At 41.2% G+C, this 16,471-nt stretch overlaps 2 protein-coding genes across 4 annotated transcripts in view; one reads left to right on the plus strand and one right to left on the minus strand.

The window, feature by feature from the left end:
* LOC138966786 (pre-mRNA-splicing factor 38A-like) overlaps positions 1-2,851 on the minus strand; it is a 325,120-nt gene extending 322,269 nt beyond the window's left edge. Inside the window, exons 1-2 of the mRNA XM_070339122.1 lie at positions 2,628-2,851; positions 924-1,083 (exon numbers count right to left, since the gene is read on the minus strand). Of these exons, the coding sequence (XP_070195223.1) occupies positions 924-1,083; positions 2,628-2,757 (290 nt within the window). The 5' untranslated portion in view covers positions 2,758-2,851. The remainder of the gene's footprint in view (positions 1-923; positions 1,084-2,627) is intronic.
* A 335-nt stretch (positions 2,852-3,186) lies between these two features.
* LOC138966775 (origin recognition complex subunit 1-like) lies at positions 3,187-16,461 on the plus strand. Of its 3 annotated transcripts, none has more exons than XM_070339111.1 (15): positions 3,187-3,356; positions 4,329-4,447; positions 5,454-5,638; positions 6,010-6,538; positions 7,092-7,226; positions 7,648-8,341; positions 8,702-8,957; positions 9,357-9,451; positions 10,526-10,627; positions 12,146-12,317; positions 12,771-12,878; positions 13,147-13,296; positions 13,946-14,253; positions 14,563-14,687; positions 15,414-16,461. In XM_070339111.1, exons 1-15 carry the CDS (start codon positions 3,262-3,264, stop codon positions 15,572-15,574), a joined length of 3,234 nt encoding a protein of 1,077 aa, XP_070195212.1. In that variant the 5' UTR covers positions 3,187-3,261; the 3' UTR covers positions 15,575-16,461. The 3 variants fall into 3 exon arrangements, with proteins under 3 accessions (XP_070195212.1, XP_070195214.1, XP_070195213.1); XM_070339113.1 differs by having other exon boundaries at positions 9,366-9,451; XM_070339112.1 differs by having other exon boundaries at positions 7,651-8,341.
* Positions 16,462-16,471: the final 10 nt, after the last annotated feature.

Raw genomic sequence — 16,471 nt, forward strand, 5'->3', positions numbered from 1 at the left:
TTAAAAGAAAATAACCGTTAATTACCGAACATTTTGTCGCACGCAAGATATGACGAAATTTTCAAATCGTTTTCAAAAATGCTGTTCAAAAGTTCTGCAGTCTTTGCTGGATTACTTGAAAGACAGCAGTTTGATACACCGTTATCGCTTGACGTGTCGACATCAATTCCAGAGTTTTTGAAAAAGAAATTTAGTAAATATCTGCGATTGAAAAATGTATGCCGTGATGACGAATCATCTTGCGTGCGACACCTTAAAATTCGGTTATCGAAAAAAAAAAATTCTCTCGAGATTTAGATTTGACGTTTGGTCTCGTCTGTAAAGCGATGTTTCAGGCATTCAATCAAACTAAATGCAATTCATTTGTGCTTCTTGTTATTTTTCTGTGGCATATTCAAAACACGAGGTATCACGATGTCCTTTTTCAGATGGCCGGTTTTGGCGTTATTTTTGACTTTAAACAAAGATAACTTCAAAACCGTTCAAGTCAGACACACGAAATTATGTCCACTATCTCTTCGCACATTCATCCACACACACACCAATTTTCAGCAGACACACGTTTTTAGAAACATTTTTATTGTAAAACAAAGTCGTCTTCTGTTCTGTGAGCACCTTTTGGCACTTAGTCATATATATATATGGCAATGCACAATAGGATAGCCTTTTAGCTCTTGGAGTCTTGTTATTCCGATGTGATATTTTCAAACACTCATGAAGGTATATAGAGGACTCTTCCCTTTTCCATATAAATGACAGTGCCATCATGGCGAGGAACACCAAGCAAAGTCAAACATTAACAACACTACCTGGGATGATTCTATTTATTACATTGAGTGGTGTATGATCTGAACCTTACCATACAAATAAAATAATGGTGACCATGCTTAAATTTCACAAGATTTCAGCAAGAACAGACATACTTGAAATCTTCATTTCTGATGAATTCCACTACAATGTCCTTCTCAGGCTGAATCTGCAGCATCTTGAGAATGAGGCAGAGGAAAGGTGTAGGCTTGACGTTGCCACCGTACACACCACCAATGTAACGCAACTCCATAGCCTTGTCTACCAACAACGCAGCTGAAAAAAAGCAAACCCTCAATTAATATATGGATTATGACAAACTTCACTCTGGTGTTAGGCTGTGTTTTATTTTGAATGAATAAACCTCAATGCTATCTCAATCCAATTCCAACATGACTTTAATATTTAAACCAAGAAGAAAAAAGTTGCTTCAACAGCTTTACTCCTACATGTAATTTCTATGTCTGAATCTGACATGATTTTGTACCGAAGTCAATAAGTGAATAACATTAAGTTAACAAGGGGTTCTGTCATCATTTTTGTTGTTCTTGTTGATTAGATTATAGGTATGAAGCATTTTCAGTGTGCTCACAAAATGTATACATGTAACCTGTGTCATTTTAGCCCCATTACTCGCCTTCTAATAGATTAGTAGCAGAACAAAAGGAGAAGATAGCATGCTTTCAAGTTTCAGCTTTGAAATCAAAATAACATGCACACATGTGTGGAAACACTCATAATAAGTTCATGTAGTACTAAACAGGGTCAGCCATGAATAGTTAACCTTATTAAAAGACCGTCTGTGCGAATGTCCTGTTGTACCGACACGTACATCTTCAAGTCACGAAATTTTACTTTCCATGATTGTGGAGGTTTCAACAGCGACACTGTCATTGGCGCTGTCATTTTCCGGAATTATGCTATTGCTAGCCGTGTTTTCTCATGTGCTTCTTGGCCCTAATGTAGCACACGATGCCGTTGAAACGCCAAACGTGTTCAGCTTTTTTGTTTGTTTGGCAGGCTTTAGCTTTTTTCGGTGGCATAATTCAGTGTCGTGCGCTTCAACTCTAACTGAAAGCAAATTAAAGCATACCCGAGCCTTGGTCAGTTGGAGTTGTCTCCCGTACTCCTAACTTTAGTGCTGTAGATGGATGTACCCAAACAGCTCATACCGCAAATGGTGCGTAAAACGCAAAATCTGCACTGAACAACTTCAGTGCACCTGTACGCGAGAGCGCTTGGTCACTTTCTGAAGATTATTATCATGAAAGGAAAATTATCAAATAACGCGCTGTCCGAAGGAATGGAGTTCTTATCGGACAATGACCGCGCTCAGTTGAAAACAATAGGACATCTGACCGCCATGCGGCTAAGTGAATCGGACATTTGAGCCTTTTAATCGGTCTATGTCTGATGTCCGACGCCTAACAACATCCCTGTAAGTTTGTGTTTTTTATTGCGTGAGTTGGGCAAAACGGCTAATTTGAATCAAACCAGATTTACATTTGTGTAATAAGAAACGTATAATACAAGAATGAACATATTTTGAGTCATGAATTCTGCAGTCCACCAGCTTTGCTTAGACTAGAGTGCTGGGGGAAGCAATCTACTATCTAGATTTGTCTCGTTTGTGCATCATGATCATGTGAATCTGAATGAGTTCATTCTATCAACTATGTTAAGGTAAACCCTCCCTTTGTTTCGTCTGCCCTCCTTGTTTTAAAAATGTAGCGCTAAAACTTAGCCTCTTTCAGTTATTGAAAGGTTTATCAAAAACATGTTTTTCTTAACAAAAACATCACATAATCTCGCAAGTCTACCTGTGAGAGCGAAGCATTCCTCCTTCCAGTATCGGCATTCATAAATTCTTGTGCGTATAATTTTTTCCACCAGATACTGAGGATTTGTGCCTTTGATGGAGTGGGCATCTTTTACAGTCCTATTAGCCATAGCTTTCTTTCATGAGGCGACTGCCCCTTCGCTTATTTTCTCATCAACAGCGAAAACGCTTCAACAAGAAATGTGTAGTCTGTACACTTCCGGTTAATTTTGTTTGACTGAACACCTCAACCCATAAGAATAACATTAGTTAGCTTAAAGTTTTAGTTTGCATGCATTATTATCCAAAGAATTGGTCCTCATTGTTCTATCCTTGATTTTAATAATATACGCCATGCAGCGCTTTATATTCTTGACATAAATGTTGATGTCATTATACTTTTAAATTTCACTTTGTTTATGTTTTAGTTTACAGTAGGGTAATAAAATGTATTATAAACTACAATCGTTTTCATTGGCATGTTGAGAGAACAAGTAACCAATCGTATGGCAGCTTGCAAAATAACGCAAGCAAGCGAGAGTGACTACCCTTATCTTACGGCGGGAGAAGATACAGCAAAGCATCGTGGCATCATTCGATCAGTGATAAAAGTTACAAATAGATCCGAATCGACGATGCCTGTCACACTGCATAGTCGCTCTCCTGCTCTAAAATGGATTGGAAAGGGGCAAGTCGATGACAGACGTCGCACAGGTTGTACTTTTTACAGGTACAGTATGGCATCCACATACTAGAAGAAATTCAAGAAAGCTGACGGTGACATTAGTGAATAACAAAGACTGCAGTTTCATACGTAATGATGTATAAGGGTGATAACAATCTCTTCACCTTGCTCTTTCATACCCCATCCCCATTCAATGATTCATGGAGAATGCCTTACTCTTCTCGTTCTCCAGTCCACTAATATTAATAATGATATAATAATAGTAATACTAATACTATAGTCATGATACATTATTTTCTCTTCAGCGCAAAAAGCAATGCACAATTATTTGGGGGGAACATTTCTACTATCCTATTTGTTTCATTTTATTGTTTGGGAAGGGGTGGGGAAGAGTGGTTCACAACAGAAAATCAAAGGTTGCCACAAACAGGGAAAAAGACAAAGAGTCTGTACAGCCCAAACATTATACTTCCAAAATAGCACAAGTGTATACATCTTTGTATGCTCATTTTACGTAAGAAATTTGTATCCCAAGGCAGGTGTGCAGCCCATTACATAAATTGCAGCATACGACTGGCGAGGATGAAGAAACACTTTTTTTTCCCTTAAAGTCAAACTCTAAAGAACTAAGCTAAGGAAACAATTTGCAGCAGAAATAGTAGGTAAGTTTGGTTGGGAGCGTAAGTGACATTCACTGATTCAGAGTAAACAATTACACATGTTCCCACTCCCAGGCAGAAATCATACACTGATACGGTCAAACCTGCCCTGGCGACCATCCTATAGGATCCCCAACGAGTTTTGAAATATATATAAAATTCACCTTTCCATAGTGACCACCGCTATAATGCGACTGCAGGAAGTCAGTTTCAGTCCCAAATGAGTGGTCGTTATAGACAGGTTTGACTGTAGTTGCTTTGTGTGTGAAAAAATTACCCGGTATCGTGTTATCAGCGCTGCTTTCTAATTGTATCAAAATGTTCTAACGCATAAAATGTTAGCTGTGTGTTTTTCTAGTGGGTGCGAGTTCGACGGAGAGACCTATTCGACGGGAGACCATGTTTTTGTTGCCAAGGACGACGACGCAGAGGAGAAGGATTGCTACATCGTGAGGATTGAGAAACTTTATGAAGAAGGTAAAGTTGAATATTCGTTACTTTCATTGATTTCTTCTTTATTTTGTTTCATGGTTATTTAAACTTCTACTCCTTGACGCATCCCCTCATCTTCCCCCCTCCGCCCTTGCGGGCCACTCCCTATCCACACACACACAATCACACTACGGCCACACACAGACTCTCACCACAGAGATGTACTCAGTGACTCTCCCTCCATTCTCTCGCAGACATTCCAAGAGATAACGACTGTTTACGAGTCTCGTAGATTGGGCAAAACCAGGGGGGGCCATTTACTTTCCTCTTCTTCATACAGGTCAACAGACACATACATACATTTGATATCACTTAACAGACATCAACAATACAGTTGTCTGTGGACTTCTGCACACACATTAACATTACAGTATTAAAAATAAAATAAAAACCATAAAACTAACATCGGTAACAAATCAACACACAATTCAATCAATTACAACATGTTGTTTAACGAAAACACATAAGCCCCCCTTTTTCAATGAAGTGTAAGGATACACAAACGGATGACATCCAACGACGGAAACCTACGATGGAAATATGATCAGGTAATAAGAAGCAAACATCATGCATTTGATAATAGTAGAAGTCTTTATCGACATAGGACGAAATCCAGCAAATTGCCATAGGGGTAGATAGGGGTTGGTTGGTGGGACAAATAATGTTCGCTTGCTGACGCGCGCACTTCAATGCTGCTGCTGCTGCTGCTGCTTTGCCGCTAATGCAAGAGCGTATATCCTCTGGCACTCACTTGCCAGAACGTTTGGCGCCAAAACCTCCACTACAACACCCTCCCCCTCCCTCCTTACTTCTAGGTCCCGCCCACATCCGCTATCTCCATTCCTTCCCCATCCCTCTCCATCCTTGTCCAGTCCTAAATGCCATCGCATCACCTTCAGTTTAAAAACAATTTATCGTTCCTCTAAACTGACACTTTGTTTTGTCCTGTTTTCTCTTGTTGACAATAATCATTATTTATTTTTTTCCATAGAGTTGGCATACAGAAAGTTTAAAAAGAGGCAGAAAGCAGTTATCAAGTGGTTCTTGCATGGAGAGGAAATACCAGAAAAGTGCCTGAAGACGATTGGACGTCTGGGGACAAGCGAGCTGTTGCTAGACGCAAGCGGCAACTACGACGAGGAGGTTGAGGTAGACTCCTTTGCTGGCAAGTGCAAGGTACGTTTGCTTTGGTGCAATTTTGTTGTTGATATCTTATCAATTTCTCTGGTTGAACAGGTTGTGAAAATTTATCGTTTTATAAAAAGATTTGTCAAGTCAATGGGATTGCAATAAATGTATTGGTATTTTTGTAAAAAAAGGTTCTGAAAAAGGCATGGTATGCTTACCTGGCTTGACACACATTAATTTATTACTATTTCATACTGAAGGTTTTGTGTCGCACATCACTTGCTTTGTCTAGTGGTATGCATTGTATTATAAAGAAATTTTAAGTGCTGTTTGTAATTGTAGTTTCACGGATGAAATAAAGAAGAAAATAGAATAAATGGATTATTTTACTGAGGAAGTTTTGCCATTTTATTTTTCAGGTTGTGTATCAAACAGAGTCAACGGGTACTTTCTTCGTATGCAGAGAATTCGATGGCCACAAAGTTTTTCCATTGAAATCTGCACACCTACCCACACGCACCAGCCACAACCCACGGACCAGGAAACGCCCTCTAGAATCGCCTTCTTCAGAGCCTCGAGCTAAGTCCAGGAAAATGGACAACCAAAACGGTTCTTCTGCCACACCCAGAAATGCAAGGGCTCAGGGAAGAAACGGACATTCCAAATCTCCTGGGCGACATACACCAAATAGCAGACAGAAGCAACGCAGATCAAATGCTGCAAGTTCAGGGGAAAGCAGCGATGGGTCTAGTTCGGATTCTGATAGAGATGTTGACTGTGAAGATGGTAAACAGAAACAAAATGGAAAAGCTAAAAACCAAATGAATGGACACAGTGGCAGGAAGGGTGTTGCAACTGCAAGTCCAAAAGTTGCTGCCGGTATGTCTCCTGTAATTCCCCTGCAGGACTTCAACCTGAAAACCAGTCGGCCAGTGACTCCTCAGTCAGGTGAATGTCTTTCTCTGCTTTTCTTTCCTTCTTTTAATCTTTTTTTTACTCCTGTCTTTCAGCTTTCATTGTCAATCTCAGACTCAGAGATCAAAATGTCGGCGTGGCAGCCACATGTCACTTTCATATACTGTCTGCTGTTTTCCAGATTCTAAGGTTGTCATAACATTTTAAATTTGAGCAAAAAAGTAGAATCAACAGCAGTCCATGGTCAAATTCATTTTTGCAGATACATGCATGCGTTTTCCCCAGTACTCTGCCAATGTCCCATAAAGATGTAAAGATACAGAGAAACACCCCTTCCCCTGAGATCCTTCCATGTATGACCTCCCTCTCCTTCTTCCAAGACCCTGCATTTTCACATTTGCTTATTGTTCGTTTAACTTTATTCAAGACTCACTTTCTTTTGAAGCCTGATTTTCTCATTTGAGTGTGGGGGGGGGGGGGGGGGGGGGGGGGCAGTCTTAAAAAAAAAGAAGGCAACCAAGTAGACTCTGTATCTAGGATATCAGTGTGGGTCATTCCCAACTTGACACCAAATTGTGTGATTCAGCCGGCCATAGAAAAAGGAATGGAGCTGCAGTGCCTCGGTCTCCAAAGCCATCGGTTGCTGATGCCGCCATGTCTCCCGTCATTCCATTACAAGACTTCAGACCAAAGAATAATCCTTTAGGAAGTCCTCAGTCGGGTGAGAATTTAAGTTATGATTCATGATTTTTTCACATGGGTCGTGTCACTGTCAGTGTCTTTGTGTAGTCAAATGGGCTTATGCTGCTTCTTTTCTGGGATTCTTGTCATTGTGTTTGATTTTATTTTATACATACTTTTAAGATCATGTTTTGAAATGTAACAAAATTCATTGATACTGATAGGTTAGTTATCCGAGTGTTTGCTAGATCTCAACATGGTTCTTCTTGTTCAGTATTCCTGAGCTTTTTCTGACACTTGAAGTGTAACTCACAGGGCCATCTTATTGTGGAGAGTTAAGTGTGCCACACTGTTATTACCCTGCCACTTGGGCAGCCTGATGCCATCTTCAAGAGGTCAAAGTGGTTGACATGTCGGACAGGTCTTAGTTCATTCAGTATATTATTTTTGTCTGTTTCCAGCAGAAAAAGGGCCAGTGAAGACTCTTCGCACTGTGGGACGATTCAGCACCAGCTATGTGGTAGACTTCCTCATGGATGACAATGCTGACACGCAGAGTGTATCCAGTCTGTCAGAGATGTCGTCATACTCTGTAAAGAGTGAAAGCTCTACCGAGCAACAGGTCTCCAACAAACGCGAACCATCAACATCTAAAGAACCTGAAAAACCCACCGTTTTAAGACAAAGGAAGAAACCGACTGTAAAACGAAAAAATTCTCGGCGGTCGAGTTTAGCCAAAGGGGCTTCTGGGAGTAATGTTACAAAGATTTCTCCCCCTTCTGCTTCACGGTCTACAGCCGCCCCAAGCCAGGACTCAGCCAGGAAGGCTGTATCACGCAGAAGATCGGTAACCATAAGTTCCAAAACTGAAGTCATCACAGAAAAACCTAAACTCACTCGTGTTGAAGAACTTAAGACAGTTGGTGGAACAAATTTGAGAAGCAACACAGAGATCAAAAAGACAGCACCAAAAGATGTGGTTCGGAGATTGTCTGGAAACAACTTCACGGCAATCAGAGAGAAGTCTCCAGCCGATCCCTTAGTAAAGAAACAAGCACGCCGAAGACTGAACGAGAAGTTTGAAAAAGATTCTGAGCCTTTGACAACACCGAGAAGTGATGGAAGACCTAGACGCAGCATAGCCAAGAAAATGAAGTAAGCCTGGTTGTATTCTACTTGTAGCCTTCTGTGGTTTTTGTGCTTGGTTTGTGGATTGGGTGTGTGTGCTGCAATTGGGATCGGGTGTGTGTGATGCAATTTAATAGTGAGGCGTTGTTTTAATTTTTTTCATAAAACAAGGCAGTGTTTTTCGTTTTTTTGCTATGCAAACCTGTGAATATATGAATCACTGAATGTTGTGAGGACAATGCTTGGTACATCCCATGCTTCTGTGTGTGTTTATTTGGTGTTATCTTTATGTGTGTGTGTTTTTGTTTGTTTTTCTGTAGTTTGTAGATCAGTTGTAGTGTCACATATTAAAAGACAATTTCTAACACAGAATTTTTTTTTTTACAGCTACTCGGAGAAATCCCCTGGGGTCCTGGATCCTTTTGATTGCGAATCATCAGGGGATGACTACAAGGCAAAAGATTCCAGTTCCAGTGAGGACAAGGAGGATGTGCAGGAGCACAATTCCAGCCAGGAATTTGAGATGCCAAGCAGGGGGAGAGGAAGAGGAGGAGGGTCTGCTAGAGCAAGCGCTGGTTCTGCACGTCGCGGGAGGAACAGTCAGGCCTCAAGACCGACTCCGAAACGGCCATCCACTCCATCTGTGAGTCTCTGAGAAAGTGCGTGTGTGTAGTAACAGTAATTTTACAGTGGTGAATGTGGGTATTGAGAAATCTGTATTGAATAGGGGCATCAGTGCAGAAAGACAAGCAAGTTATTGTCAGGATAAACTTAAAATAAGTGTTCAGTAAAAGATAGTGAAATTCAGTCCAGTAAAGGCCTAGAAATCAATATTTCAGAAAATGTTCGTCTTTCCTTTGCCGTCAATCACGCACTTTCTTGGTTTTAGCCATGCACACTGAGGTAGCTCTCCATTCATCATTCAAACTTGTGTGGAATTCCTGAACGTCTGTGCTTGTGTTCAGTTTTAGTGAATTTTCTTACTGAAGGCACAATTGTTATTTTCAGACCTTTCAAATGAACATTTCTTTTCCATTTTCAGTCTCGCAAGTCACTGGGGACAGCCACTCCCAAGCTGCCGAGACGCAGCAGTACCCTGGCCACGCCTGGTACACCTATGGAGGAGGCGCGGGCTAGGTAGGTCTGTTTTCTTACAACAGAAAAAAAGTGCATTTTGTAATGCAGTGGAACCCCCGTTTTAAGACCCCCAAAATTTAAGACCCCCTCACTTTTAAGACCCTTTTGATGGGCGAAGAGGCGCAGTGGTAAGACGTCGGCCTCCTAATCGGGAGGTCGGGAGTTCGAATCCCGGTCGCTGCCGCCTGGTGGGTTGAGAGTGGAGATTTTTCCGATCTCCCAGGTCAACTTATGTGCAGACCTGCTAGTGACTTAACCCCCTTCGTGTGTACACGCAAGCACAAGACCAAGTGCGCACAGAAAAGATCCTGTAATCCATGTCAGAGTTCAGTGGGTTATGGACACACAAAAATACCCAGCATGCCTACCCAACGAAAGCGGAGTGAAGTTGACTATGCTCTCAGAGTATAGTGTGAGGAACCCAAATGGGCAAACAAGCTCACACGTCACCAGAATTTCTGGAACGCTGAAGAAGAAGAAGAAGAAGACCCTTTTTCTCAGATGTTCTGTTTATAACGAGTGTAAATTCACCCCATTTTAAGACTCCTTCCTTTTTAAGACCTGATTTTCTCAGATTTGTTAAGGTCTTAAAAGGGGGGTTCCACTGTATTACTGGACATTTTACTATTCATGTGTTTGTTTTGGCTTTCTGATTGTCTCTCTTGTTCATTGGCTGTGCTCCCACTTTTCCGTGAATACAAGGATTTTCGAGAAATGTAAACAATGAGAATCCCGGAAATGTATTAACTTTGTCACAGACTGCACTGTTTTATATGTGAATTTCAAAAGGTTTCTGATCTACAGACATATCCTGACGGTGCTCTGTCTGGTAAGACCAGGCACTGTTTGGTTCAGGGCTGTTCTTTTTTGTGTGTATAAAATGTATTATCCCCTAGTGTATTTATTGATTTAGTTATTTTGCTAGTGAACATGTACAAAAATATACCCTTGTGAGTACTCACACTCACAGCCTTATGAGCTAATATGCTACTATTGTCTGTAATTGTATTTTATTACAGTACACAGGTGGACATAATTTGTAAAATTCTAAGACTGCTAACGGGACTGTTTCAGATTGCACGTGTCAGCTGTTCCAGACACTTTGCCGTGCAGAGAGGCCGAGTTTGATGACATTTACCGCTTTGTGGAGAGCAAAATTTTGGATGGAACTGGAGGGTAGGTGATGAACACAAATTTGTCCAACTAAGAATGGGAGAATAGATCGGTGAAAGATCTCTGAAGTACTGAGCTTAATTTATTTCACTCTGATTCAGAACAGCGGTTGATTTGTGTGCATTGTGCGACATAATTATGATCTAACAAAGAGAGACAAGCCTTTTATGTATAGCCGATATGTGCAACAAGAATAAGGGAGAGTTGTTGACCCAATCTCCTGGCACCTGAGAGAATATTTTAACAAGCATTGAAATGGACTTGCTGCACATCTCAGCTGTATTTAAAATGCTAATGTCCCTTTGTTGGTTATGATTTTCATCAGTAGCCTCTTGTTTGGTTTCAGTTCTTAACTCATTTGCACTGCCTTCCAGGAAACACCACAGGAATACAGTGGAACCCCCCTTTTAAGACCCGCCAATTTAAGACTTACTCCCTACAGGGTTCGTACAGGTCATGGAAAACCTGGAAAGTCATGGAATTTGATTTTTAATTTTCCAGGCCTGGAAAGTCATGGAATTTCAATTCAAGTCATGGAAAGTCATGGAATTTAACAAAAATAAGAAAGAAAAAAAATTTACCTTTAGCACGCCAGCGGCTATTTTCGTTGCCCAGCCATTCCCCCCCCCCCCCCCCCCCCCCTTTGCCAGCCAGCAGCTATTTGCGTCGCCAGCACAAGACTTGTTCGTATGACCAACTTCTCGTTCGTATTTGCATACGAGAATAACGGTATTTTTAACGGCACTTGAGCCAAAGCGAGGCTCACTTCCTTCCGTTATCTCGTCGTGTCGTCTGCGCTGCATTTGAGTCGGTTTCTTCGAAGTTTTCTGCTTTTGTTTTTGCATCGATAAAGTACTTTAGCGCTTCGACAAGCAAGATGGAGGATGATGAGTTTGAAACTTTCTTTCGAGTTGTTTCTTGACAACAAAAAGTATGCGGAATTGGAACGAATTACCAAGGAAGATCTTTGCAATGAACTGTGTATCGCGGTGAAAAAATGACAGTTCGTCATGTCACAGTGACGGTTACGAAACGGAATTTACGAAAGTGCAGATGGATACAAACAGTGGCTGGTCCAGTTTAATGAAATGACAGGACCAGCAAACATTACCGATAATCTGACTGCGTAGCAAATGCTTGACTTGCTTGTCGAAGAGACACTGCGTAGAAACTGACTCAAATTCAGTGCAAAGCAAGCCAGTGTCAAAACTGGCAGTGACAAGACGTAAAAAGTTTGCGTGTTCGGAAATGGCGACCTGTGGATATAGTCATGGAAAATGTTATTGAGGCTCATGGAAAGTCATGGAAAAGTCATGGAATTTTGTTTCTAAAAACCAGTGGGGACCCTGTCCCTATAAAGATTTGGTTTTCTTCGACTTTCTATTCATAACCTCTGTAAATTTACCCCCATTTTAAGACTCCTTTTTCGGAACTGATTTAGTCAGATTTTTGGAGGTCTTAAAAGGGGGGTTTCACTGTAGTCAACTGGTGTTAAGATGATTTCCTCCTGTTTGTTCCTAGGTGCATGTACATCTCTGGAGTGCCTGGCACAGGCAAGACGGCCACAGTGAGGGAAGTGGTACGAGCATTGCAACAGTCGTATGACAGCGGTGACCTTTCCAAGTTCACCTTCATTGAGGTCAACGGAATGCGGCTGACGGAGCCACGACAGGCCTATGTACAAATTCTGAAGGTAATTTATGTCACGAGGTACTTGCTTTATTAAAATGACTTGTGAGAAGAACAAAATATTTGAGAGCGTAGCACGCGTGACGGAGGAGAGAACAGTTCACAAGCGGTTGAAAAGAGGGGTCTTGAAAGAATTGAATTTCAAGCTAAGCTGCCTGCATCAATCTAAGCATCGTTTTTGTCAACTTGTTTTTATTTTCTTATGTCTATTTCTTTGCTGTATTATTCATTTATATTTCTTTATTTATTTATCAATTGATTTATTTATTAATTAATTAATTTATTTATTTGAATTAAAGGAACAACTTAATCAGTACTTAGTTGTATGATTGTTCACATGCAGTCATTCCATTCTAGTGTATTCTTTTATCCTTTGATTACTTGAGGATTCTAATATTTAAATGAAAACGCCAGAAAAACAGTATAGCTGAGTTGCTTGTTCTTATGGTGTGTTCAGGAGCTGACAGGGAAGAAGGCAACGGCCGACCATGCGTGTGATCTCCTGGAGAAGATGTTCACGGCCACCGGTCACCGACGTGACACCACAGTCTTGCTGGTGGATGAGGTAGGCTGGGAAACGTGAAATTCAAAGTCTTTTTTGTGGTCTAAGAATCATGACTTTCTGTTGACGTGCGCAATGGCCTAATGGATAAGATGCTCGACTCCCAAGCGGAAGGTCGTGGGATCGAATCCCAGCCATGCATGCGTACCCTGAAAGCGGTGTATGGCTGCCTAAATGGCTTCACAAGGGTTGGCAGGTCTGGGTGTGTGTTTTATCTCCCTTGCTTCTTCTGTTGACTGTCCCTCTCATTCACCCCCACTGCGTGTTTCAGCTGGACTTGCTGTGGACGCGGAAGCAGGACGTGATGTACAACATCTTTGACTGGCCCAGCAAGGCCAAGGCACGACTGGTGGTGCTCGCCGTTGCCAACACCATGGATCTGCCTGAGAGGATCATGATCAAGAGAGTGGCCAGCAGGCTGGTCAGTGCTTTTTCTTCTTCTTCCAGTTAGTGAACTGGGTCCTCCCCCCCCAAAACGGTGTATGGTTGCCTAAACAACTCTTCGACAAGCGCTTAGAACTGTACCCACGGAATACGCGCTATATAAGCTTCCTATTGATTGATTGATTGATAAATGGCAGTGTAAAAATGGTCATACATGTTAAAGTCGATTCGTGCAAAAACATTAGTGGACGTGGAAGAAGAAGAAGAACTGGTTACTTTTTGGACATAACTTGTTCAGCGGGTGGAGTTTTCTTAGAGCTGGATAAAAGGGGGCTGTGGTTGGGAGGCCCATACTCGGTATTGAGGAAAAGATTAATGAGTACTTGGAAGACTATTTCATCCTGGAATGAATAACAAAAACAAGAATTGTAGGTTATTGGGACGTGTCGTGTAGAAGTGTGTGTGTTACCTTTGATTTCTGGTAACCTGTGTTTTGTGTGAAAATTGCAGAAAATAAATCATGCACCAGTCAGACTTTCTGGTTTTATTGGATCGGATAGGTTGTATCAAAATAAAGCCTTAAACATGGTTGGGTGTCAGTGTCTTGAGCACATCTTTTAGAAAATACTTGTTTGATAAAAACTGCTGTCTTACATGAAGTTTTTATTTTTTACACACAATTTCAGGGACTGACAAGAATGACGTTCCAACCTTACACGTTCCGCCAACTGGAGCAGATAGTGATGTCACGAATGACTGGCCTCAAGATCTTTGACAGTGACGCCATTCAGCTGGCTGCACGCAAAGTAGCAGCTGTATCTGGGGACGCGAGAAGAGCTCTAGATATATGTCGACGTTCCACTGAAGTTGCAGAGTCGGAGGGAGAGGCCTCTGCAAACAAGAAGGATGGGAAAGCTGACCTGCTGGTTCGAATCTGTCATGTCGACCAGGCTCTGCAGGAGATGTTCTCCTCTCCCAAGATTCTGGCAATCAGGTGAATATTAGAACTTTAAAGAATGAAGAAAGTTTGTTAAGTTGTTTTAAGAAACCAATATTTTGCCTGTTTAACATCATGATAAAAGGCCTAGGTTTTTGAGTATATATCCTACAAATGGAGGCAGATAAGCATGTGTGTGTTTTTTGGAGTGTAAAGGGTGGGAGGGAGGTTTTTCTTTGTAGATGATTTGAAAAGGCAGCTCTTGCGTCTGCAAATGTCAGGGTGAGTTTTTGTGTGTGGTTTTTTTCTCTCATTTTTTTCAGGTGAATGTGAAATGCTCTACATTGACTGATTTTGTGTTGACAGGAATCTGTCCACTCAGGAACAGCTGTTCCTGAAGGCGGTGGTGTCTGAGTTCAAACACTCCGGCATTGAGGAGGCCGAGTTTGGCAAGCTGTACACTCACCACCTGGCTCTCTGCCGCTTTGAAGGCAAGAACATCGCAGCAGAATCGTTGCGTCTACATTGTGAACAGTGTCGTCTGTACAGAGGAACCTCCCTTTTAAGACCCCCCAATTTAAGACTTCTTCCCTCTTAAGACCCTGTTTTCTCAGTCGTTTTATTCCTAACCTCTGTAAACTGACCCCCATTGGAAGACTACCTCCTTTTTTAAGACCCGAATTTCTCAGAGTTTGGAGATTTTAAAGGGGGGGTTCTACTGTACTTAGAATGTGCTTATAGTTTCCGGGCTAGTTTGTTAATTGGTTGGGGGTTAGTGTATTTCTCCATGAATTTTGAACTCTAGGGTTATGTGGGCAATTTTACAGTTAGTGTGTGACTCTCGAGTATGAACTTTTAGGCATTTGTGAAGCGTGTAAACTTAACACCCATCGCGATATAACCTTGAACGGTTGAAAACGACGTTAAACACCAAATAAAGAAAGAAAGAAAGAAACTTAACACACTGAGCTTGAGTTTACTATTTATCTACACTCGCAGTAAAGAATTCTGATTTATTATGAATGAGACATGATCTTCTAAAACTTTGGATTTTGTAAGGCTGGGTAAGAGGTAATTTTGAGGAGGGCAAAGGGTGCTAGGGCCAAAAGCACAGCTTGATATCATACTAACAGTAGTTCAGACGTTGTTTGAATGTATTCTGTTGTGATAACAGTGTTAAAGAATACAGATCTGATGAATGTTTTCCTATACTACAGGAGTGCCCCCACCTTCAGCCAGTGAGCTGAGCGCCATCTGCTGGCGTCTGGGCAGCTCTCGTCTGCTGTTGGTGGAACACGGCAGGATGGACCTTCTGATGAGAGTCAGGCTGAACGTTTCGGCTGAAGACGTTAACTGTGCTCTCAGCAGGGTTGAATAGCTAATCTATCGCATACTAGCACTTGGACTGTGGAGCGAATTCAGCTTCACCTGCTGATTCTAATGTTTTTCATGCATCAGTATTCAGTGATGCTACCTTTAAGGTGCACATGAAATAGCTGTTCAGCCTTACACCTCCACAATGGCTGAAATGGATCATTGGTGAGACTGTCCCATGGGTTTCTTTTAAAAATACATAACTTGCCTTGACAGAATGGCATTATGTTTTAAAAGTACTGTTCACTGAATTGACAGAGACTTATTTTGAAGAACAGGACACGCTAATTTACAAGTACCACAATACACAGAGTGGGAAAAGTGACTGGATTATGTTTTGATGAGACTGAAACTAGTGTATGGGAGATGTGTTGGCATTAATCAGCTGAATGGAGTTGCAAGACTGGACTATTTCTCATTTGTTGTGTTCATTCCTTTAAATAAACTGTTGATTGTGTAAAAGGGTACAGGTTTACAAATGGAACAATGATATTAATAATCTTTTGTGAATGTGTGTGAGATTTTTTAAATGGTCATCTTCATCAGCTTACCTCCCCTGCACTGCGTGAGTTTTGAAGGGATTGCCCATTTGATGCGGTTTTATTTTTTTAAATAAATTTTCCTTTTTTTTCTCACCATTTTCCTCCTTGTTTTCTTTGCAATTAAATTTGTACATGAACTAATATTTTAATTAATGTGGCTATGAAGAAGCGCACAGAGTGTATATGTAGTATTGGTGAGTACATTGGTGTATGATTTAATATTGGAAATTTGTCATTAAATAAATGTATTTTTGAAAGTGTAAGTTAATGGATGCTTCTGCAAGTTTAACATTTGTGACTGAGAAAATAAAGGTACTTATAAGGATACAGCATTTTGCTTTAAAAGATATGATGTGGAA

The sequence above is a fragment of the Littorina saxatilis genome, linkage group LG5 (genome assembly GCF_037325665.1).
Source record: "Littorina saxatilis isolate snail1 linkage group LG5, US_GU_Lsax_2.0, whole genome shotgun sequence".
Taxonomy (NCBI): Eukaryota; Metazoa; Mollusca; class Gastropoda; order Littorinimorpha; family Littorinidae; genus Littorina; species Littorina saxatilis.

Excerpts from the sequence above, each read along its gene's own strand:
- LOC138966775 (XM_070339111.1), top strand. The coding sequence starts at position 3,262 with ATGCCTGTCACACTGCATAGTCGCTCTCCTGCTCTAAAATGGATTGGA. Across the intron at positions 8,342-8,701 it reads AGCATAGCCAAGAAAATGAA|CTACTCGGAGAAATCCCCTG; the intron begins GTAAGCCTGGTT and ends TTTTTTTTACAG. Across the intron at positions 8,958-9,356 it reads AACGGCCATCCACTCCATCT|TCTCGCAAGTCACTGGGGAC; the intron begins GTGAGTCTCTGA and ends TTCCATTTTCAG.